Below are 25,092 nucleotides of genomic sequence, written 5' to 3'. Positions count from 1 at the left end.
TATTTATAAAAATAATTGAATTCTTTCAAAAAATTTTATTAAAATTATATTGGAAAGAATTCAATTATTATAAAGAATTTCATTAAATTTTTTTTAAGTAATTGAATTCTTTCAAAGAATTTTATTAAAATTTTGAAGAATAGTTGCATTTTTCGCTGAATTCATTTAAAATTGTATAAAAAATAATTGAAATCCTGCGATGAGTTTTAATATTTTTGAAAATAATTGAATTCTTGCAACGGTTATTATTAAAACTTTAAAAAATAATTTAATTTCTGAGAAAAATATTATTACTTATAAAAATATTTGAATTCTTGCAAAGAATTTTATTCAAGTTTATAAAAATAATTGAATTTCGGTGAAGAATTTCATTATTTATAAAAATAATTGAATTTTTGAAAAGAACTTAGTTAAATTTTTTTTAAATAATTGAATTCTTGCGAAGAATTTTATAAAAATATATTTAAAGAATTGATTTTTCTCAAAAAATATTCTCAATTAATCTCTTGATCCTTGTGGCTTAAGGTCTCTTAATCTCTTAATTCCTTATGATTTTAATAAATTAATAAATCTCAATACATTTCTCAAAAAATATTAAATTAAAAAAAAACATTTTTAGTCCATTACATCGTGTAGTTCAATATTAATTTTATGATACAAAGAAAACTTTCTTTTCATTCATTTTCGTTTAATTTTTTCCTGGAAAATCGAGACTTTTTTTTTTAAAGCAGCCTTGTTTCCTAATCTCAATCTCAATCAATTCCTCACAGACCTGAATTTACATGTCGCAAAAGAATTCAATATTCCTTGCACTTGACAAGTTCTGACCTTCTAAACATTTAAAGCTCACTTCCTAGAGACTCCGGAAGTCTCTCTTAATTAGCATTCACCAAATATTCATTAGAAAAAACCAGGTCAAAATTTTTTTCCACTTTTCCATTTGACGCGAATAATCAATTACTTGAATATTATCAACAGCAAAAAATTTTCTTTTTATAAAAATAATTATACTTATTTCAAATTTTTTTCCAATTCTCCGAAACTAATCAATTACTTGAATGTTATCAAAAAAATTTCTTTTTGTCAAAAATAATTATTTGGGTCAATTTCTTTTCACTTTTCCATTTGGCTCGAATAATCAACCACTTGAATATTGTCAAAAAAATTTCTCTTTATCAAAATAATTATTTTTGTCAATAAAATTGTATTTAATGTCAAATTAATATTTAATGTCAAAATAGTATTTAATGTCAAAATAATATTTTATTTGAAAATAATATTTTATTTGATACAAGTAAATAATTATTTCGATCAAATATTTGATTATAATCAAGTAACCGTTTTATGGGATCAAAAGAAAAGTGGAAAAAAGGGAAAGACTATGATAAAAAAATTTTTCCAAAGAGATAATTGAAGGTCATAGGAAAAAAAATAATAAATGATAATCGACCCAAATGACGAGGTCACGTGGAGGATCCTCTGACGAGGATATAAATTCAAACGAGTCAGCTGACTAGAAAACCCCTAGAGTGTGCCAATAAATCGAAGAAAGCGACTGCCATAAATTAAAGTTAAGGAAGTGTTTATTTTTTGACACGAGACGACCTTGTCGTGAGATTTGCCATTAGAGTTCTTTATCGGAACGATAATGTTGTGGCAGTCGGTTTCTATGGTATCCAAGTGACCTGGTCAATTTTACCCACGTGGTCAGTTAAAACCGATATGCCCGCGTTTAAAAAAAAAAAAAAATCAAGACTCGAGCTTTCTCTCAAGATTCCAATTTAACATTTAGTTGCTTTTCCCTTCTGTGCTCGATTTAACATCTAAGATTATCGCGTAATACACGCCAGACGCTTTATATATTCAAAGAAGGAGGTCAACGCCGTCGACTACTCACCTGTCATGCGATAATCAAACAACAATGTCCTCTTTTCATTGTTTCTTTTCTTCTTCTTCTTCTCTTTTTTTTTGGGTTTTTTAAGCGCTGACCCAATTTAGATGCCACTGTGGATGAGGGAAGCGATGATACTGTTCAAAGGATGGTATCGAGGATGCCTGTTGGTGTTGATCTAATCAGACCACGGTGCCATAGACGGGCATGGACACTAAGACTCCGTTGATTCCGCAGAAACAGCATCCGGAGAGATCACGTCCAAAAAAGCAGGAACGCGCAGCCGATGTGTCCTTGCCCCCATTGACACCGTTTCCCAATCATCGTCCGAGAGCAAAAACCTCATGGAATTCTAGTCCGCCCAAGTCGCATCCCCTGGGATTTCAAGACTCCCTCAAGAGAAGACCCTACAAGTAAAGAAAAAAAATGAACCTGAACAGAATTTTTCCAAAAATATATTTTCTTTTTCGTTTTCTTTTCTTTCATGAAAAAGGAAAAATAAATTCAAAACTACACCTTTTTTTCGTTCTTTTCTTTAACGAAAAAGAAAATTAAATCTAAAAATATACTTTCTTTTTTGCTTTCTTTTCTTTAATGAAAAAGGAAAAATAAATCCAAAACTACCAATTTTTTTCGTTCTTTTCTTTAACGAAAAAGAAAATTAAATCCAAAAGTATATTTTCTTTTACGATTTCTGTTTTTCAACGAAAAAAGAAAATTAAATCCAAAACTATCTCTTCTTTTTTTTCCTTTCTTTAACGAAACAGAAAATTAAATTATTATTTTACTATCAATTAAAATTTAATTTTAATCATTACGATTTATATCCTTTCAAAAGAGAATTAAAACAATTTTCTTAAATTAATTTCTAATTTACTGATTTTAATTTTCACAATATTATTTTGCATTAAAAGTTCTGTTTCTTAGTAGAATTTCTAAAAAGAATATTTTTTAAATCGCCTGCCTGATTCGTGTGTACTAATTATTGCGTGTTAATTTTCCCTTTTGATTACTCACGGCTCTATCATAATTCGTCAGACTCCAGTTATCGTTTTCCATATTGTGTGTTATCTACAAAATACAAAAATGAATTAGAAATTGTTATAAAAATATATTTAACTATTTATATAAATATTTATTATTTAATAGATTTCTAACGAACTTATATTAGTTACCGAATTCAATTTATTCTGCATTATTAAAATTTACATTTTGTTGCAGAAGAGTTCCACTTTTATATTTGCTACTTGATATTAAAATCTTTTTAAAATAAACGTTAAATTTCGATACATCATCGAAACAATTAATAATTGAGCAATTAATATTACTCAAATAATTAATATTTGAAAAGAACTTCAAAATTCGAATTTTACTCAATTTGAAAAAAATTACAGAAAAATTATTTTTAAATATTGAAAATATATATTCACTTTACTATCTCAATAAAAATTTTTTCTATCATTTATTTATCTTGTCTCATTTATTGTCTTTTTTATATTTTATGTACTTTATATATTTTATATTATTATAATTTTCTTATTAATATTATTATTGTATCATTATTTTATTAATTACAATTTTATTAACGGAATAAACAAAATTCCAAAGAAATAATAAAATAGGAAAAATAATTAATAAAAATGAATAAGACGCTTTTTTAAAATTACAGGCCTCGGATCAACTTTAAGGCGCAAAAATATCGTTTTAGTCGACTAAAAAAAAACAAAACAGTGTTTATTTCATTCAGTGTTGTCACAGAAATTTAATTTTGTATTTCCTTTGGTCTTTCACTGATTTCTAAATTCAATAATTCAAAACTTCAATAATTTTATTAAATAAATAATTAAATACCCCTGTCATTTATTTTTTAATAGAAAATAAAATTTTCTAAATTTTAATTTCAATTTCGAATCGTCTTAAATTCAATTACAACTTCTAACCCTTCTAAAATCCAATTATTTCATAGAAGTTTTAACTAAACTTCTTCTCTAAATCAATTATTTTAATAATTTTCAGAATGCTGCTCGAAAATTCAATTATTTAAATACAAAAATTCATTAACTTTAAATAAATTAATTGAAATTTAGTAAAATCTTTAAAAATAATTGAATTAAAAGAATTTTCAATAAATAATAAATAGATAACTAAGAAATATTAAAAGAAATGTTTTGGAAGAATTTTAATTAGTTCCCTTTTGAAAATAATTGAATTTTGTAAAATAATTCTCGAAAAATGTTAAGAAATAAGAAAAAAGATTTTGAAGAAGTTCAATTACAGTTTTTTTTGGGGAAATAATGAAATTTTTTAAAAAATATTTCCCGAAAGAGTTAAGAAATAATTAAGTTATTGAAGATTTTTAATTACAGTTATTTTGAAGTCGAGAAAAAGTCGCATTTTTTAAAAAATGAATCGAAAGAACTCGCCTTTTTTTAAAATATGTAGTAAAAAAAAATTAAAAGATCATACTATCCGAGGCCTGAAAACACAAAATTTGTAAACTAAAAGTCGTTATTACGAATTTTAGAGTCCTTCAAATCGGAGCAACACCTCTTATGCATGCATGTCAACAGGGCGACAGAACGCGTGTTTTAAAACTCTTAAAAGAGCAAAGTGAGACAATTGGTTATCGAGATCGTACCTTGAGAAGTGCTCTTCATTATTGCATGGATGCTGGAACTGGTGGTGCCGTCGCATCGGCGGCACCCGAATTGGTCAATCATCCCGACTCTGAAGGACATACGCCTTTACATCTCGCTGTTATTGCTGGCGATACACAATTGGTCGCTGTTCTTTTGGCGAACGGTGCAGACGTTAACGCCAAAGACTTCGAGGGGCACAGCGTTCTCCACTGGGCAACTGGTGAGTTCCAACTTCTAAAAAAAAATCAAAAATTGTTAATCTATTATTATTAATAAATAATTTTATTATTATTAAGATTTTTATTTGTAATAAATAAATAATTTCATAGACGAGACAAATATACTTTTATTTAGCTCATATAAATTATATTTGGTTAGAATAAAAATTTTCTCTGGGTGTAACAATTCATTATATTTTCTAATAATATCTATTATATTTTAGAACTATAATATAGATATCATATTTTATAACAGTAATAATGAAATATATCAAGATTATTACTGTATAAAATTATTGTTTGTTTCATAATATAAATTGGATTACTTCTCTATTTTTCTTTTCTGCTATTTCGATTCACGTGAAACTTTTTCGCTTAGATAGGAAACAAGATTGGACCGTTATCAGTTTGTAAAATGAGAGCCTTCCCACAAGTGGCAGCCAATTTTTCCTCGACTCCGCAAACTTTGTCTTTTCTTATTTCAACTGCAAACATAGAAACAGAATAGTTAAACATTCGTTTAATTCTACCGAATCAAAATTATTTAATTAAATTAATTCAAATTAATTTTTACTGTTTACTTAAAATAGTAAAGATAATAGTGTTTTCTCTGTTAACAAAAAGTATCACTAATTATTTTTCTCCAGTGAAATAATTATTATATTAATTATTATTTTAACTATTATAACTTGGAAATTTTTATTTTCAAAATTTATATTTTCTTGAATATTTTGTACATAAATTAACCCAATTTAAATAGACACAAAAAAAAACTAAAATGAAGGGCGAAATATTGACCTATTTCTTTTTTCGTTGGTATTCTTATCGAGAAGGAAAATCAGGAGAAAGATGATTTTAATATGCTGAAGGACGAAATATATTGTCATGAATTTTGAAACAAGTTTAAATACTTATGGGCAAAGGTAATCTCTCTTTCAAGATCTTAGACAGGAAGGAGGTTTGATACCTAAGTACAAAACAGAATGGAAAACTGACCAACTAAGGTCAGTGGGTCAGTCAAGTGACGTAACACTCGAGACTTTATCGCACACGCAATTGGATAATGTCCAGATTTTCCCTATGATTGACCAACAAGCGTTATGCTTGACCACCAAACATCGAATAGATTCAGATTCACATAAATTCTTCTTTAATTAATTCACTTTTTAACCCATATTTCTTTTCGAAAGATAATCTCATTTTTTCTAGTCAAATTGGAGACAAGAGTCAAAGAATTAAAAGTTCAAATAAAAAAAGGATTTAAAACTCCTGAACTTGTTGAATTAATTTTCGTTTGAAAAATAGTTTAATAAATAAATTAAAATTTCAATCTCTAAATTTTAATCAAATAGAAATTAATTTCAAAAGAAAGTTAATTCAAAAAAACTATTAAATTCTTGAATTACTGAATGCAATCAAAATGAAATATTACATTTATAAACTTTGTAATTTATTAATTTCTTTTGCTGTTGAAGCAAAGTTACTGTAATAAGAATATAATTTGCAAAAGAAAGAAATGACTTTCGTTCATTTGAACGTTCAGAACTTTTACGAATTATTAAATTGAACAACGAATTCTAATTAAAATAATGAATCCCAATTACAATAATCAATTTAATTCAGTTTAATTATTATAAAATATTTTTTTTAATTTAGTGACTGAAGGAATTATCAAATTTTAGTTTGCGGAGAAGCAGAATGTGTGCGATTGGTTCTGGCGGCTGGAGCAAGACCATCAACTCCGGATTTAAGAGGAGGATCTCCTCTTCATTATGCTGCCCAGTGTTGTGGAGCTGCAGTAACTGCTGAGCTTTCAGTTCCGAAAAAAGTTGGCCTCAAGGTATTTTTTCACAGCCTAAGAAAGTAGTTTTCCAAACTAATATTTTTTTCCTGCAACTTCTATCACAAAAATGTATCGAGGAAAATTTTCAGTCATACACCAAGCAACAAATAGGTTTTTTTTAAATTACTTAGAGGTAATTTAGTTAATTAAATTTTAAATTAGATTGGAGAAAACATGAAAATTAACAAATTTAATTTTTTACAGGTTCTTCAGACTCTTTTGGAATTTGGATCAGACGTGAATGCAAAGGACGAGGACGGAAGACAACCAATTTTATGGGCAGCTAGCGCCGGTAGCGTCGAAGCAGTTCTCGCCTTAACCAGGTAACATTATTTATGCAATGATTAATTATATCCTTGATTTATGATCGAAACAAGTAGTTATTATTTTTTAAATTTTCCTTCCAAAAGGAATAATATTTCGTTTTATAGTGAACTATAAAAAACTATTAAATTTTTTCATATTTAGTAAATCTTATTTTTCCAAAAAAAATTATCACTTGTTCAGGCTTCGCACTTGACAATTAATTTTTATACATTATCAAAAAGTAGATTCAAGACTAAAAACTTACTACGTTTTTTTAAAAATAAATTTATTTATTTAATTAAAAATTTATTTAAAAATTTAATAACAAAAGTAATAAAAAGTAGCGTTTGAAAAATTGAATTTGATGACTGAAAAAGCTCATTTTAATAAATTTAAAATAACTTGATTCAGTTTAATAGTCTCCACCCTTCAGTAAAAAATCTAAAATTATCAAAAATTCGAAAAAATGAATTTCTTAAAATTCAAAAATTTCTCTTCTCTTTTATGGCATTTAGCTTTATTATTTTTAGGCTTTTGGAAAATACTTTAGTTATTTAATAGTCTCGACTCTTTGGCAAAAAATAAAAAATTATAGAAAATTATCAAAAAATCCAAAAATCCGAATTTCTTAAAATTCAACATTTTCTCCTCTATTTTATGGCATTTGGCTTCACTATTTTTGTGCTTTTAGAAAATACTTTACTTATTTAATAGTCTCGAATCTTTGGCAAAAAATAAAAAATTATAGAAAATTATCAAAAATTCAAAAATCCGAAATTCTTAAAATTCAACATTTTCTCATCTCTATTATGGCATTTGGCTTCACTATTTTTGTGCTTTCAGAAAATACTTTACTTATTTAATAGTCTCGACTCTTTGGCAAAAAATAAAAAATTATAGAAAATTATCAAAAATTCAAAAATCCGAATTTCTTAAAATTCAACATTTTCTCCTCTATTTTATGGCATTTGGCTTCACTATTTTTGTGCTTTCAGAAAATACTTTACTTATTTAATAGTCTCGACTCTTTGGCAAAAAATAAAAAATTATAGAAAATTATCAAAAATTTGAAATCCGAATTTCTTAAAATTCAACATTTTCTCCTCTATTTTATGGCATTTGGCTTCACTAATTTTGTGCTTTTGGAAAATACTTTACTTATTTAATAGTCTCGACTCTTTGGTAAAAAATAAAAAATTATAGAAAATTATCAAAAATTCAAAAATCCGAATTTCTTAAAATGCAACATTTTCTCCTCTATTTTATGGCATTTGGCTTCACTATTTTTGTGCTTTCAGAAAATACTTTACTTATTTAATAGTCTCGACTCTTTGGCAAAAAATAAAAAATTATAGAAAATTATCAAAAATTCGAAATCCGAATTTCTTAAAATTCAACATTTTCTCCTCTATTTTATGGCATTTGGCTTCACTATTTTTGTGCTTTTGGAAAATACTTTACTTATTTAATAGTCTCGACTCTTTGGTAAAAAATAAAAAATTATAGAAAATTATCAAAAATTCAAAAATCCGAATTTCTTAAAATTCAACATTTTCTCCTCTATTTTATGGCATTTGGCTTCACTATTTTTGTGCTTTTGGAAAATACTTTACTTATTTAATATTCTCGACTTTTTGGAGAAAAATAAAAAATTATAGAAAATTATCAAAAATTCAAAAATCCGAATTTCTTGAAATTCAACATTTTCTCCTCTATTTTATGGCATTTAGTTAAGATTTCAATTATTTCCATAGATAATAAAATTTATCGAAGAAATTCAATTATTCGCTCAAATTTTATGATAAAATTCTTTGCAAGAATTCAATTAATTTCATAAATAATAAAATTCCTCGAAGAAGTTTAATTATTCTCAATTGTTTTGATAAAATTCTTTGCAAGAATTAAATGAGTAAATAAATAAATCAGTAAATAGTATGTTTTAGTAGATGAGTGCGAAGCCTGCTTGTCTTTAAAAATCTTATTTTTTAAAAAAGAAAAATTATCACTTGTCTGAATATACATTTTTTCGATGCAAACAAAAAGGAGAAAAAAATATTTTTTTTTTACGACTTCTTTAATGAGAATCTGGAAGATCTTTGTTGCTCTATTATACTCATGAGTAGATTGCTTAAGGACATCCGAAAGAAATAATTTTCATGGAGGTAAAATTTACATTCAAAAGATTAGGAAGTTAATGACTACTGACCGCATTTTAGAGCCGGTGGTTCAGCCGCTGCGGGCGCCTCTGATAAGGACGGATTGACGGCTCTGCATTGCGCCGCCTCACGGGGTCACGCCAGGTGCGTGGAGGCTCTTGTTAATTTGTGTGGTTCACAACCAGATCACGTTGATGATAATGGCTGTTCGGCCCTTCATTATGCTGCGACACTAGGTCATGCGGATGCCACTGCTTTGCTTTTGAGATTAGGCGCTGACCCAAACAGACAGGATCGAAAGGGCAGAACGTACGTTTTTAAAATCAAACCTAACAATTAATTATTTAATTCTCATCACTTGATGCGAATCATCTCAAATCATCGTCTCATCATTATGAGAAAGTATTATTTTGTTTTATAAAAATATTCTTTGGAATATTCCAAAGAATATTTACATAAAATAATATTTTCTTATAATGTTAATAAAAATAGAATAATTATTATTAGTAATAAGACTAATAATAAAAATGGTTTTCATTTAAATAAAAAAATTGTTGCAGGCCAGCTTTGTGTGCAGCAGCGAAGGGACAATTGGAAACACTGAAAATATTATCAATTCACGGCGGTTCTCTTCATGCGAGAACAATAAGAGGAACGGGAATAGCTCACGAGGCAGTAGCTTCTGGTTGCGTTGAATTGGTGAAATGGTTGGGGAAAAAGCGCAAAGCTCTTCTCGACACTGTGACACAAGATGGAAAAACGCCTCTTCACGTTGCTGCCCTCCATGGCTATTTGGACGTTTGTAAAGTACTTTTGGACAACGGAGTGAAAATCAACGTTATTTTAAAAACCAGTAAAGGTAGTTCAATGACCGCCTTGGATGCCGCTCTCTATCGAGGAAATCGCGATTGTGCTAAATTAATTCAAATGCACGGTGGATCAACAGCCCAACATTTAAGATCACACAAAACTGCACCTTCCAAAGGTTCGATTTCAAATTCTTTCCATTTCTAACTTTCGATTCTAATCAAGAATTTTTAAGATCTTTCATTTTCATTTCCTCTTATCAAGAAATTAAAAAAAAATCTGAATAAAGAATTTCCTTTTCCTTTGAATTTTCAGTCTTCGCTGCAAAACTACGAGTTAAATGTCCCGATTCGAGCACAGAAAGTGACAGCAGTCCTCGACGAAAGTCCCATCGGCATCGTGATCCCGATCTTTATTACGAGGAGCGTTGGATCGAGCGGCGAACACGCAGAAGAAAAGGCAATTCACGTAAGCTCTCACGTAGGGACAGTCGAAGTTTCAGTGAAGAAGAACTTCGCCACTCGAAAACACAATTCAAAAAAGATCAGCAACGACGAGCTCTGAGCGAATCGGCCCGTTACAACAACGAGAATGAAACCGACGACGATTCATCGCCGTCAAGAAAACAATACACAAGGCCAAAGAGAAGCAAACACGAATACAGTGAATCGTGGACAGAATCAGAAACCGAGGACGATATTCTATCATCAAGTCGAAAAAGTACCAAAGAAACGAAAGGGGAAAATTTCCAAGAATCATCACTAAGTGATGACAGTCTCGAAGTCGTTATTGTCAAATCAATAGAGAAAAAATCCGAGAAATTAATATCAGGCCGTAAATCAAAGACTCCAAAAGAGAGTTACGAGGACAAGAAGATAATAAAATCGAGAAAAAGTTGCAAGAAGCATAAAACGAAAGACGAAACGGAAAAAAAGAAGAAAACGAAAACAGTCGAAATTGACGAATCGAGTGTTAAAAAAACGGAAAAATCTGAAGAAGAAGAAGAAAAAGACGTGACTGACACAACGAGTCACGAAACTGTCGAAACTGTCACTGTCACTGCAATGGTTCACAAAGATCAAGCACCTGATACTCCAAAATTAAACGAAGAACCCGAAAGCAAAAATAAAAAATCCAATTTAACCAAAACAGACCAAATTCTCCAAGAGGCGGACAAAATGCAAAAGGAACTATCAAAAAAAGTCGAGGAAATGGAAACAAAATCTAACGATTCACCAAAGAGTATGGAACAAATTTCCCAATCCGAAGAATCGGAAGAAGTTACCCATTCCACTTCGGAAACGGAAAAATCCCTGAAAATCGAAAACGAAAAAAAAGATAAAATTCAAAATTCCCCGAAAGAAGAAGAAGAAGAAGTCAAAAAACAAGACGAAGTGAAACAAGAAACAAAAATCGAATCAACAAAGAAAGAAATTGATTCTCACGAAGAATCAAAAAAGAAAGAAATTGATTCCCCCGAAGAATCCACCACGGAATCGAAATTAGAAGCATCAAAAAATGATAATCAAGAAAGTGCAAAATCGAAAAAGTCAAAAACTCGTGACGAATCTCAAGCAAAGAGTGACAGAAAACAAGGAACAAAGGAAGAAAGAAACGAAAAACGAAAAAGTGCAAAATTAGAAAAAGAAACAGTTTCTCACTTACCGATCAAAACGGAACCAAACACTTCGAGTACTCCAATTCTTCCGGAGAATAATCAATTCGAAAAATCCCGAGGGAAGGAGGTTTCCTCGCCGGAAACATCCAAAGCCGACAAGAAGCAATCTGAAATCAAAAGTAAGCCATTAGTCCATCAAAAAATAGAAAATCTATAAAAAAAAAAATTAATCTATCCCCTTTTTTACAATCCAGATCCAAAAATCCTTAAAATAGTACGTTTTATTTTTTACAGGCGCAACAACAAAGGTAAAAACAGAAGAGAAAGAAAGTAAGGATAATCAGACAGATAATCAACGTTTTATTGACGAAAGTTCGTCAAGTTCTCCAAGGTCTTCCAAATTGTCGATTAAATCGAGACCATCGACTGCCAAGTCCCGAAAATCGTCTCCAAAAAGAAAAAAGGAGGACAAAAGAACAACGTTCTTCAATGAAACGTCGGAAGAGCAAAATTCTGAGGATCAAAGTGCAATTGTGGCTGTTATCGAAAGTCCCGAGTGGGGAGAGGATGATGAAGATGATGAGGAGATAAGAAATGCAATTGGTGATGATGATGTTGAAAGAGATACGGAATTGGAAATTGATGATGGAGTGGGAATAATAAGAGTTCTACCCAGTACAAGTGAGGAGGAGACTCCACGAAATTTGGGAATTATGAAGAGACCTGGAACTGATACTCTACCACAAGTAATTTATTATAATTTGACTCATGAAATTATTTTTTTGCCTTTTTTCAAATCACGATTTTTATCAAGGTGGCACTACAAATTTGATATTTTTTAAAATATTTATTGTGCTATAATTTAGGGCTGATTACTGTCCAAATTAAAAAATTTACCGTCTTGTATTAAAAAAAAAAATTCTTACGAAGATTTTTACAAACAATTTTTTAAATAATTGAATTCTGATTGAAAATTTTATGAAAATAGTAGATATTGAAAATCATTGAATTGGGAAAAGTTTTTAAAAATTAAATTTTACAAAAAATTCTATTAAAATTTTTGAACGTAAATGAATGTGTGGAATTTTATTAAATTTTTTTAAAAATAATTAAATTCCTAAAAAGCATTTTCTTATTTATGAAATAAATTGAATTCTTGCGAACGATTTTATTAGAATCTTTTAAAATAATTGAATTTCCAAGAAAAAATGTGTTACTTTTAAAAATAATTGAATATTTGTGATGAATATTGTTATTCATGAAAATAATTGAATTTTACAAAGAATTTTATTAAAATGCCTCAAAATAATTGAATTGTCGGGAATAATTTTGTTATTTATCGACACAATTGAATTCTTTCGAAGAATTATTTATGTAAATAATTGAATTCTTGAGAAGAATTTTATTTAAATCTAAAAGAATAATTGAATTATTATTTTAAAAAAATTTAATTCAAATTGTATTTAAAATAATTGATTTCTGTCGAACTATTTTATTAAAATATTTGAAAATAATTGAATTTCTACGAAAAATTCTAATATTTTTGTAAATAATTGAATTCTTCGAAAGAATTTTAAAAAAATATTTTTTTAAATAATTGATTTTTTCGAGGAATCGAAATTAAATTTTTAAGATTAATTACATTTTTCGAGAAATTCCTGTAAAATTGTATTAAAAATAGTTAAAATCCTACGATGAATTTTATTATTTATGAAAATAATTGAATTTTGGATGAATTTTATTAATTTTTTTTTAAATTAATTGAATTATTTTGTGAAATTTTATGAAAATGATGGATATTGAAAATAATTGATTTTCGAATATTTTTTGAAAATAATTGAATTATTTTCTAAAGTTTTAACTAATACTCTTTTTTAAATCAATTCTTATCAGAATTCAATTATTTAAAAGCAAAAATAAATAATTCATAGAATAATTAATTATTTAAAAAAATTGCAACTGTTCCTCTTCATTGAGTTTTTGAAATTGGGTTTAAATTTTAAATGTTTTTAAAAAATTTCTACTGAAATTCTAAATCTTGATTTAAATCACAAGTTGTTAATCTATTATTTTCCAACTGAGTGGACAAATTACTAACACCCTTTTTAGACGGCAAAATTAATGAAACTAAATTCAGGTTAATCAAGTGCTAAAATTTCAATAGTCATGCAAATGTAAACAATCCTTGACTCAAATCTTTGGACTATTATAAATTTTACAGTACATCACTGATACCAAAAATAAATGACAATAATTACAATTTGTTAAATTTAGAAAATCGTTTATCTATAAATATCAAATTCGTCTATGAAGTCAAATATAAATAAATATAATAAATATAAATAAATATAAATAAATATAAATAAATATAAATAAGTAGAAATAAATATAAATAAATATAAATAAATATAAATAAGTAGAAATAAATATAAATAAATATGAACAAATAAAAATCTAATTTCGTTACAAATCAAATTCAAATTAAAAATATTTAGTGGAAATTCAAGCGAAAATTGTTTCTAAAATTAAAAGAGTAAAATAATAAACATTTAAATTAAAATAAAAGAACCTTGTGTAAATAACAATTTTTTATTTCTTTTGCAGGTTCTACGGGAACCTCAAGTTCGATTGACAAGATCGCAAAGTCCTCGGGAGGTGAGAAAAGAGAAGATTCGTCAGAAACAGAGGAAGGACAGTGGAGGAAGAGACAGTGGAATAGAGCCAAGTCCCAGAGTCTCTAGAATTCCCCGAAGAAATTTAAAATGTTATCCAAATACAGAGAAACAACAATCAATTAATATGGAAACTATAACAAGGGATGTGCAAATAAGTGTTCGACGTTATTATCTGGAGCGAAAGATATTTTTTCAATTGATGGAATTAAAGAGGCTTCAGATAAGACATGGAAAAACGAACGAGCATGTTTTAGTTAAACGACAAGTTAGTCAATTTTTACATTCATTGAATCGCTCTCTCTCAATGAGTACTTCATTTTTAAATTAAATTGTTCTTAATTAATAGTAATTTAAGTTATAATCAATATTAAATTAAATTATAATTAATATTAAATTAAATTATAATTAATATTTCATTAAATTGTAACTATTTAAAATTATAATTTAAATTAATGTTTCATTAAATTGTAACTATTTAAAATTACAATTTATATTAAATTAAATTATCACTAATATTTAATGAATTATAATTAACATTTAATTCAATTGTAAGTAATTAAAATTAATATTAAATAATTATTAATTTTCAGGTTGACAGTTTCAATAAAGCGGGGATGACTGGACCAACGCTTGGTGTAGTTAAATATGAAAAGCCATTTACTTTCCGGTTAGTGTTCAAATATTTTCTCTTCTCTACATAATTATTGTTATTTGCACTCGGTTTTCTATTTTGAATTAATTTTTTTCACTATAGTTTAATATTACTTGATTCAATTTATTTATTCGATTCTATTTGATTATTTGATTCAATTTGATTATAAGAATCAATTCAATTATTAGATTCAATTTGATTTGATTTAAATAATTGGTTACTTGGCTATTATCAAATAATTGTTTACTTGAACAATTTTCGGAATAATCTTTTTCTTCTTGAACGATTTTCTTTCAAATTTTTTAAGTCAATAATTTTGGTATTTAAAAAAATCATTTTAATTAACTCAAAATTAAATTAATTAACTAAAAAAATTTAATTATTTAAATATTATTCAATTATTATTCTTACTCGGTTATTATTATTATTATTATTATTATTATTATTATTATTTATAAAAAACCATTATTATAAAAGTAAATATTTAAGGCAAATATTTAATTTAAGTCATAATAATTAAGATTCTTTGAGAAAATAAATTTTTTCAATGTAAATATGAATTTTGAGATTGAATGTAATTGTAATTACAATGAAAGACATTTTTTTTAAGGGACTTTGAATCGTTCTTGTACGAGCAACTAAGACGTCTTCAGAAAAGACCAGCGACTTCTGAATGGTGCACAGAAGCAAAACAATGCACACAAAAAACTCATCGATGTCATCATGCCACCAGTGCCTACACATCAGTTCCAATTTACACATATCGTAAGTTTAATAAATTCGACACGAAACTAGAAGAAATTGCCGATTCCAAAAGTTCCTCCCCTAAAAATTAACTCTAATAATTCATTAAAAATTTCGTTCGCCAGTTTTTTTGAAGTAAATTTTCTTCCAGTAAATTTAATACCTAATAATTTAAAAAATTTTAATTTAAATAAATAAAACAATAATTCAGAGGTAAATGAATTATTTATGAATTAATTATCGAATTATTAATCCATTAACGAATTATTAATTAATTACTTATGAATTAATTATTAATTATTTACTAATTTTGAATTATTTATCAATTATGAACTAATTAGTATGAAGTAAGAAAAAATTGATAAATAAAGACTCACCATTATTTTTGGAGCGGCAATTTCAATTACGATGCATAGAATATTTGTTGTAATTGAGAAAACAACAGAGATTCTCCTTTCACTAGAGTTAGAGGCATCTTGAATTTTTGGAAAGAGTCAGTTTGCATAGTTTGATCCTAGATAATAATTGCAGTATGTGGAGGCGTCCCAGAACAAGGGGCGAGTCTTCTTCCGAAGATTGAAAGTCGAGGAAAGGGACAAATGACGGTAAAAATCCAATCTACAAAAAAGAGAAAAACATTAATCACAGAAAGCGAACAATTTCCCTTCAATTTTATAAATAAAAATAAAGAAATAAAATTTTAACAGATTTTATCACACAGTTAAAAATAAAACACTAAAACTGAGTTTTAGTATTATATTGATTTAGTTTCATTTTATTTCAATTCTATTTTAATTTTAAACTATTTTTAAGTAAGTTACAAATTTATTTTATTTTCATATAACAACTTTAATCTTTGTAAAGTATCAGATTTAAAATTTTTAAAAATTCACATATTAATTAATTAGTATTTAAAATTTTTTTTAAATTCTTCGCAGGAATTCAATTATTTTTAATAAAATTTTAATAAAATTTCCAAACAATCCAATAGATTGTCAAATTGTTCAAGTTTTTAAACAAATGTCGTTTTTCAATTTTAAACCAAAAAAATACATTAAATTTTAAAAATAAGAAAAACTTTTGACTTTTTTTCGTCCCTCTTTAAATTAAAAACAAAAAAATTGTTGTTAAATTAATTGATTTTCAATTATCCTCAAGGTGGAGGTGTCGCACGGAGAAGAAAAACAGGTGATTGCTCTTCCGGCTGAAAGACTGGATCGCACGAAGAGATATTTTGTTACATTCACGGTCAGGGGTGAAACGTTAGAAACAGAAAAACCTAAGCTGCCCAATAGCGCACAAAGAAATACAAAAAGTGTCTAAAAAAAAATAAAAATTATAATATGCTTTGTAAACGAAAAATTCCTCGTAAATATAAAAATTAAAGAATAAAAAATTATTTAAAATAAATAAAACTTTATTGTGCATAAATAGCTTTGTTTAAAAAAAGAAGAGAATATTAAAATGATAAAAATTTGTTAATCAAGACTACTTTATTTACTATCTATTCACTTAATAATCTAAAATTTTCTCCAATTATTTTTCTCTCGTTTCTCAACTCCTCTCTCAGTTTGAAATTTTGAATTATAATTCATAATTTTAATTTTATAAATTATTATTATTATTATTATTATTATAAATTTATAAATTATTATATTTATAATTCACGAAAAGAAATTAAATTCCTGTTATTAATTATTAATTAAAAAATAAAATTTTCCAAAAGACTATTTCGATATTAAAATAGGTTCGATTCGATTAATGCAGAAATAAACGAAAATGATAAAAAATTAAAGAACGATTAAAAGAACATTATATTTGAAACTATAAATATCCTGACTTATTTTAAGATTATAAGACCTTTATAAAAAAATAAATCACAAACGTCTATTTTTAAATCGCATTTGACGTGTTTTGATAGTTTCTGATTTAAAAAAACATAGTTACCTGAATATCGATTTAAGTGACGTAATTTCGCGCACATGAATCAGTTCCGTTCGCAGTATATAGTTAAAAAGGTGCTTATTGTTAGTTCCAAGACAGCAGTGAGTTTACAAATATAATGCACTTTGAAATTCATTTTTCAAATTTAAAAAGTCAAGTGCTAACAATGAAAGACATTTATCAAAAGATTTCTTCAAATTTATAAGGAAGACTCAAATAACGCATGGACAAATGGCTACAAGATAGAAAGCTCTGGCTATTTGGGAGCACTCTTCCTTTGCTTCCACGAAGGTAATTTTTAACTAACAATTGCATTCAATATTATGCAATTTAAATTTTTAATTTCTAAAAATAAATTTTTAAAATAAATTTTAAAAAGAAATATTAAATTATTTTTTACTTTAAATTTTTCAAAATTAAAATAGTTGTCAAACGTAACGCTTTCGTTTGCTTTTTTTCATTGTTAGACTTTGTTTAAAAAATTTAATTTTTACCCGAAAATGGAAAATTAAAGGCAAAATAAAAAAAAATAAAAAACAATATCCAGCAGAGTATAATTTTAATCTATAACTATTTTCGTAATCAAATTTCAAATAAACCCTAATTTTTTTGAATGTTATTCATCAAATTCAAATTGTCAATGGAAAATTTTATATGATAGGAATTTAATTTAATTAAACTCAATAACTTTAAAAAAATTAATTTCTAAAACAAAAGAAATAAATTCCAACACGTGATTATATACTTACCGAGCATGAATCGTCATTAATTTTTCTATATTCTGTAATCCATTAAATATGCATCATTCTCGGAGCAATATATTTGATTAAAATATGTGACCCTCTGTAAAAGTCGTTCAAACTCATGTTTTCTGACGAAGTATTATCGATTGTCAATAATCAAGCAACAAGCATAAAAATTCTACGTATGTCCAGTATTCCTCGGTATGTTCTCTGACAAGGTTCTTTTTATACGCAGACTAAATGAATTTCTTCTTTGGACTTTTGTACGTATACTTTCAAAAATTCTCATCCTCAGTTTCATCCGTTTTCCTAAAAAAAGACAAACACAAACAATGTCAACAAACATTAACAAAAAGAACGTAAACAGCATAATAAATAAAGTCTAAAAATTATTAGTTTTTTTTTTAATTATTTAAAAGAAAAGGAATATAAATTATTAATTAATTTCACTTAAGATTTCACGACCTTGACATTTTAGAATGAAACGAAAAGTTTGCGAAAGATGCATAAGCCGAAATTAAAGATAAAATTAAATAACTTTAAAAAAGAATATTTTTTGAAATTTATTCATTTGAATATTGAATTTTTTCTCAAGTGTACAAGAAAATAAACAAAATGAAGTTGTCAAATCAGTAAGAATTTTTGACACGTGAAGGTTAGTCTCTTTTAAGAAACTTTTTTATTATTTATTAAACTTATATTAAACATTATTAAATTTTTTCGACAATTTTAATTTTCTAATCCTTTTGTTTTTATAAAAAATTGTTTTAAATATTTCAAAAATGGTTAACGATTTACGATTTGCTCATTGCAAACAATGGATTCCCATTTGGTGAGACTTTAGTTTTTCGAAAATTAAACAACAAAATAATCATTATTAATTAATATAATTATTCGATATTAAAAAATTAATTATTAACATACTAAAAAAAAGATTCATTAAAAATTGTAATAATGAAGTGGAAAAAAATGATAAAAAAAGACTTAAGAAATTATTCATCGAAAACTAATATCTAAAGTGAAAAAAAATTATGAAAAAAGAAAATTAAATAAAAATAAAGAAATTAAATAAAAATGATCGAAAATTGTAATAAAGTGAGAAAAAATTTAACAGCAAAACTGTTTCATTTAATCTAAAAATTGATAAAAACTTTTGTGTAATTAATAAAAAAGCGGAAATGACTAATAATGTTGTTTTTTACTGGCTTTAAACTTTTTGATTAAAATAATGATATTGCGCTTGCGTATATCTACAAAATAGACAACCCCCTAAGGGAGCTTGACCCTTGGTCAGTGATGAGGATAGAAAACAGTCAGGCCTTCAGCTTACAAAGAAATAGAATGCTTTTTACTCAACAATTCACCCTGCCATGTCTTTCAAAATATAAAAAGTGTGTATAGAACAAAAAATCCCTTAGTCAAAAAAATAAATAAATAAAAAATTTCTCTCAAAAGTCACGTAAGACACATTAAGAATAAAAATTAATAAAAAAAAAATAAAAATTAATAAAAATTAAATAAAAAACCAAATTAAAAAATGTTAGAAAATAAATAAATAAATAAATAAATAAATTGAGAGTCAAAATGAATAGAAAACTATTTTATTAACAAACGAAAAAGAGTCTCTAATAAATTAAGAAACGTTTTGAAAATAAAATTAAAAAACAAAATTAATATTCATTGAGAGACAAAATAAAAATAAAAAAATAGTAAATTATATTATAAATAAATTAATAAGAGTTTCTAATAAAGTTGGAAACGTTTCGAAAATAAAACTAAAAAACAAAATTAATACTCATTGAGAGTCAAATTAAAAATAAAATATAAATAAAAATTAATAAAATGGAAAACGTTTTCAAAATTAAAAAACAATGCTTCCAAGAAGCAATAAAATTAATATTTAAGTATCAAAATAAAAGCGAAAAAAAAAATAAATAGAAAATTATTATATCAATAATGTAATAAAAGAGACTCTAATAGAATAGAAAATAAAATTAACATTTTAATGAAATAGTAAATAAAATTAATATATTAATGAAATAAAAAATTAAATTAATAAACTGACAAAATAAAAAATAAAACCAATAAGAGAGTAAAAAAAATTTTTTTTAATAATTAAAAAATTACTTTATTTTTCAGTTTAATAATTAAGAAAATAATTTTGATATGAATAATTTGAAAGTGAAACAATAAAGATCTGTATCAATTGAAAGTAAAATTAAAATATGAAAAACTAAAGAACTAAAAGGAAGAAAAATGATATGTTTAGAAAATTAAATACTCACTTATTAGGGTGAATTTCTTTTTTCATATCTAATTCAAAGTTGATTTTCATTTGGGATGAAATTTTAGGTCGCGTGCCCCAAGTAAGGCTATGGAAAGATATGAAAGACTGGCACGTCTTGGAGAAGGAAGTTATGGGGTTGTCTTCCAATGCAGAGACCGACAAACTGGCAAATTAGTGGCTGTCAAAAAATTTCAACAGACAGAAGATGATCCACTCATTAGGAAGATAGCTCTTAGAGAGATACGTCTTCTTAAGGTTCGTAAATCTCCTCAAATTTCTGCAAAAAAAAATAAAGAAAATTAGAAAATATGTACTTATTAAAATATTAATAATATTATTATTATTATTTATACAATGTTTATATATTCGGTAAATAGGAACTATAACTATTCGATTCTAAAATGAAATATTGTTGTAATATTAATATTAATAATAAAAATAAAAAATAATAATAAATATTATTATAAATGTAGATATCAATATTATTTATTTTATTTATTTATACATTCGTCTTTCTAGACATGAATATGAATACAAATCTCATTATTATTAAAATTCAACTTTCAATTTATTAAATTTTACAACGTGAAAAAACTTTTCGTTTATGATCAAATTGTTAAAAAATGCAAAAATACTCAAAACATAAATATTTATAAAAACAGATTTGAATTTCTCTCTCTACCCTTTTTTTTCTATCGATGTTTGTTTAAATTAAAAAAACATTCCTACTGTGAAAGAAAGAGCGTCAGGAGAAATTCTTAAGGGTCGTTGACCCAAACGAGAATCGGAAAATACCCCGAGACAGTTTCAATGAGTCTCGAGGGTAAAATTTTAGAAAACAATAAAAATCTTATCAGTCAGATCAAATTCTTTTTTGCAGTGGCATTTTTCAGAAAGAAAATTTTCCTTTGCATAAATTTCAGAGATATTTTGAAAAATCAACATACACACGAAAACCTTTAGAGAACTAGCCACTGGTCAATAAACGTTGTACGGTCAATATATCGCGTGCTAAGCTCCTGTTCTCGGTAATAATTCCTCCTCAAATCGACTCTTTAACAAAAAAAAAACACGTTGAAAAAAATCATTAAATTTTATGCCTTTCATATATTCTCTTTGTTAGTTTATTAATTTATGAAAAATTTAATTTTAATATTCAAACATAAAAAAATCAATTTCTGTATGACATGGAAATTTAAAATTTAGAAGAAAAAATGAATTAAGAAAGTTACTTTTTATCAAGAAAATTAACTTCTATTTGAAAAATAATTTTTCGTAAAATTTTTCTTAGAAAAAAGTATTCTATAATAATAGTAATAATAAAAATATTCTATCTTCACGTGAAGTTAGGACTTTTTGATTCCAAATTGTTTTGAATTTTTTTTTAAATTCCCGAAAATAGTTCCAAAAATTGAAACAATTAAAAGTTTTGTCAAATTTCATTAAAATTTTATATTTCAAAAAATGTAATTCAATTTTTAAAAGGAGAAGAATTATATTTCGTAAAATTAAATTTTCATTATATTTCAAAAGGAAAGTTTTTGCAATTAAAAATGTAAATATAGTAGTTATGCTATATTTTTGCAATAATCGTCAAAACAGTGATAAAAATTTCATAAATGAAAATGAGTGTAACGAAAGCTATTTAAAGAAATGTGTACATACAGAAATAATTCTATAACAGAGGAAATTAAAGTTTACATTGAAAATTAAAGCTTTTGACTATCGCCTTGAATAATGTGTGCATACCAGGAGAGCCTTTGACATTTTACTTTACAAACGCCAAGGATTCTTTTTTTGCTTATGCATATAATAAAACTAGAGTTGTTATATATAAAATCGCAACTAGAGATTAGAAAATTTACTATGGCTATGCAGATCTATTCATACCTACATCCTATAGAATTCGTTCTTGCAAGATAAACGATTTTATATATATGTGTACATATAATATGTATTTTTCAAGTACGTCATTAATGATCGCGTGCAGATTAAATTACAAAAAAATAGTGGACCTTTCGCGAATTAGAAAATGGAAAGAAGCCACAGAAGGTTTTACTTCTCATATTATATTCAACAAATCCTTCATTACTTTACTCCCCTTTCATTTTTCATGTCTTGATATTTGCATTTTCCATTCTACGAAAGGTATAAATTACAGTCTAATGACTTTTCATTTAAATTTTAATTTTCAAGATCGATTTAAATTTTTCTTGCTATTCTCAAATTAATCTATTAAAAATGATGTATGGAACATTATATTGAAAACAGAAATAGTTTTTTTGAATTTCTATAAATATTAATAATCCCGGATAAAAATAGTTCTAATCGAATTTATATCGATAAATTTACTATTATTAGATAAATAATTTATGAGAATAATTAGTTTAAAAAAAAGAGTAACTTGCTTATTAATTTCAGTGATCCTTTTGATCTCGATCATTCCTTTCCGGTTCTTTCGTCTCCTCTGGTTCAAATCTTCCCAAACCTGAAATAATAATATTCTGATTGTAAATTAATGTTAAAACTATCAAATTGTTAGTAAATTGAAATTAAATTTTTATTTTTACAGAATCTTAAGCATCCAAATTTAGTGAATCTAATAGAAGTCTTTAGGAGGAAACGGAAATTACATTTAGTTTTTGAGTACTGTGAACACACACTTTTGCACGAAATGGAAAAATATCCAAAGGGATGTCCCGATATAACGACAAAACAATTTACGTGGCAAATATTACAAGGTGTGGCCTATTGTCATCGACTTGGAATTGTTCACAGGGATGTGAAACCAGAAAATATTCTCCTCACAGCCGATGGAATTATTAAACTCTGTGATTTTGGTTTTGCCAGAATGTTAAGTCCTGGTGAAAATTATACGGAATATGTCGCAACAAGATGGTATCGAGCACCAGAATTGTTGGTAAGTTTTCTTTTTTGTTGAAATAAATTTATAAAATTTATAAAATTATAAAATTTAAATTTATAAAAATTCACAGAGTGGAAAATAATTTCTAAAATTAAAATTTTAAAACTCGAAATTTAAATTCAGAAATACTTCAAGGTTGCAATAAAAATTTTAATTTTTTTTCTCTGATTTCCAGACAAAATTTTGACTTTTTTCTGATTTCTGTAAAAAAAAAATTAAATTCTGAAAATTGATTTTAGGTTGGTGATACGCAATACGGTACGCCAGTCGATGTTTGGGCGATTGGCTGTGTTTTTGCGGAATTAGTAAGAGGAGAGGCTCTATGGCCTGGAAAATCTGATGTTGATCAATTGTACCTGATTAGAAGAACTTTAGGCGATCTCTTGGCGAGGCACATGGCTATTTTTCAGCAAAATGAATTCTTCGCCGGTGTTACTCTACCCACTCCACAGTCTTTAATTCCACTGGAGAATACACTTCCAGAAAAAGCCAGTACTCCAGTGCAGGCAGGTTTCACAAATTTCTCTCTCTAAAAAAAAGGCAAATTCGTTAGTAAAAATAGAAAAATTCCTACTGTAATTTACTGATTTTTAATTAATTAATTAAAATTGGAAACATTAAGCAAATTATAAATAATTACAAAAATTACAATTATTACTTATATTATAAACAATTTTTGTAGAAAATGAATAGATTTTCAGAAATCTCTAAGAAAAAACAACAAATTCGTTTGTCAAAATAGAAAAATTCTTATTTTTAAAGTAGAAAATATTAAGTGAATTAAAAACTATGAAACTCTCTGTGAATAGAGAAATAAATTTTTTTTGGCTTAACTATCAATAAACAGAAAATTCTTTTTTGACAGCAGATTGACTTTCTAAAAAAATGCCTAAATAAGGATCCAGAAGAAAGGTGGACTTGCGATCAACTTTTGCAACACATGTATTTTGAAAATTTTAATTTTCAAATGCCACACAGTGATCCGGATGAATTTGAAAAACTAAAAAAGTATCGCGAGCGATCTAAAGTGAGTAAGATTTAATACAAAAAGGTTTTTTGTATTTTATTTTATTATCGTTTTAATAAGATAAATAAATAACTAACAAAATAAAAAATAAGTAAATAAAATGAACAAAATAAAGAAAAATAAATAAACTAAATAAATCGCAATAAAATACAATAAATAAACATTAATGAATAAATTAAATAAATACTAAATAAATAACTATATAGAAATAAATTTAACTTTTCTATGAATTCCTTTGTTACTTACTTAATTATTAATTTTTCAATTACAGAATGCAAATTACAATCAAATGGTGCTGCCTCAACTTCCTAAAGCTGTGCTTAATCACAATCAAAGTGAAATCCGTCCACGAAGCTCATCATTGCATCAGCAATCCTTCGATCATTTACCGACTATAAGAGGCTAAAACAGTCTCAATTGTACATTTATTGAAAAAAAAATATACATATTATATATATATTTCCCTAAACATAAAAAATATTTCGACTTTTACGCTTCTTTGTAAAAAGTTGTATGCTTTCGTTAGGAATAATTGCGAAAATCGCAACCTAACATTTGAGATTCATCTCTTTTTATTTATAACTATTTATTTACGTCGCTTTACTTTCTGAGTGAT

At 26.2% G+C, this 25,092-nt stretch overlaps 2 protein-coding genes and 3 long non-coding RNA genes across 13 annotated transcripts in view; 2 read left to right on the top strand and 3 right to left on the bottom strand.

Annotated features, from left to right (window-relative positions):
• Positions 1–16,969, top strand: part of LOC122506979 (ankycorbin) — a 21,853-nt gene extending 4,884 nt beyond the window's left edge. Inside the window, exons 2-14 of one of the 5 annotated variants that reach the window (XM_043619438.1) lie at positions 1,983–2,304; positions 4,416–4,750; positions 6,431–6,588; positions 6,796–6,914; positions 9,114–9,362; positions 9,614–10,038; positions 10,176–11,657; positions 11,773–12,224; positions 14,083–14,418; positions 14,744–14,820; positions 15,416–15,570; positions 16,081–16,154; positions 16,708–16,969. In XM_043619438.1, coding sequence (XP_043475373.1) covers positions 2,099–2,304; positions 4,416–4,750; positions 6,431–6,588; positions 6,796–6,914; positions 9,114–9,362; positions 9,614–10,038; positions 10,176–11,657; positions 11,773–12,224; positions 14,083–14,418; positions 14,744–14,820; positions 15,416–15,570; positions 16,081–16,154; positions 16,708–16,872 — 4,233 coding nt within the window. In that variant the 5' untranslated portion in view covers positions 1,983–2,098 and the 3' untranslated portion in view covers positions 16,873–16,969. Of the gene's footprint in view, positions 1–1,570; positions 2,305–4,415; positions 4,751–6,430; positions 6,589–6,795; positions 6,915–9,113; positions 9,363–9,613; positions 10,039–10,175; positions 11,658–11,772; positions 12,225–14,082; positions 14,419–14,743; positions 14,821–15,415; positions 15,571–16,067; positions 16,197–16,707 lie in introns of those variants that run through there. The other 4 variants (XM_043619437.1, XM_043619439.1, XM_043619441.1 and 1 more) reach the window with 4 other exon arrangements.
• On the bottom strand, positions 4,642–9,233 carry LOC122506985. Its single transcript, XR_006302063.1, has 3 exons — positions 9,104–9,233; positions 5,075–5,233; positions 4,642–4,764 (listed from the first exon to the last, which is right to left on the bottom strand). It is a non-coding gene; the product is annotated as an uncharacterized LOC122506985 (long non-coding RNA).
• On the bottom strand, positions 16,034–20,652 carry LOC122506984. Its single transcript, XR_006302062.1, has 3 exons — positions 20,522–20,652; positions 18,243–18,545; positions 16,034–16,167 (listed from the first exon to the last, which is right to left on the bottom strand). It is a non-coding gene; the product is annotated as an uncharacterized LOC122506984 (long non-coding RNA).
• LOC122506981 (cyclin-dependent kinase-like 4) lies at positions 17,537–25,092 on the top strand. 5 transcript variants are annotated; one of them, XM_043619446.1, is made up of 6 exons: positions 17,537–17,784; positions 20,589–20,778; positions 23,096–23,443; positions 23,689–23,955; positions 24,318–24,476; positions 24,748–25,091. In XM_043619446.1, exons 1-6 carry the CDS (start codon positions 17,717–17,719, stop codon positions 24,880–24,882), a joined length of 1,167 nt encoding a protein of 388 aa, XP_043475381.1. In that variant the 5' UTR covers positions 17,537–17,716; the 3' UTR covers positions 24,883–25,091. The 5 variants fall into 5 exon arrangements, with proteins under 5 accessions (XP_043475381.1, XP_043475380.1, XP_043475382.1 ...); XM_043619445.1 differs by having other exon boundaries at positions 24,315–24,476; XM_043619447.1 differs by lacking the exon at positions 17,537–17,784 and adding an exon at positions 18,440–18,499 and having other exon boundaries at positions 24,315–24,476.
• LOC122506983 lies at positions 22,868–24,849 on the bottom strand. Its single transcript, XR_006302061.1, has 3 exons — positions 24,723–24,849; positions 23,806–23,978; positions 22,868–23,011 (listed from the first exon to the last, which is right to left on the bottom strand). It is a non-coding gene; the product is annotated as an uncharacterized LOC122506983 (long non-coding RNA).

Source organism: Leptopilina heterotoma, unplaced genomic scaffold, assembly GCF_015476425.1.
Source record: "Leptopilina heterotoma isolate Lh14 unplaced genomic scaffold, ASM1547642v1 Lhet_44, whole genome shotgun sequence".
Classification (NCBI taxonomy): domain Eukaryota; kingdom Metazoa; phylum Arthropoda; class Insecta; order Hymenoptera; family Figitidae; genus Leptopilina; species Leptopilina heterotoma.
Note: the sequence above shows the minus strand (reverse complement) of the source record. Positions and strands in the feature narration are given on the sequence as shown.

Coding starts and splice junctions, on each gene's coding strand:
- LOC122506981 (XM_043619443.1), top strand. CDS start 19,533: ATGAGGATAGAAAACAGTCAGGCCTTCAGCTTACAAAGAAATAGAATG. Junction 19,628..20,588: donor TGTCTTTCAAAATATAAAAA/GTGTGTATAGAA, acceptor ATGAAATTTTAG/GTCGCGTGCCCCAAGTAAGG. Junction 20,779..23,095: donor GAGAGATACGTCTTCTTAAG/GTTCGTAAATCT, acceptor TTATTTTTACAG/AATCTTAAGCATCCAAATTT.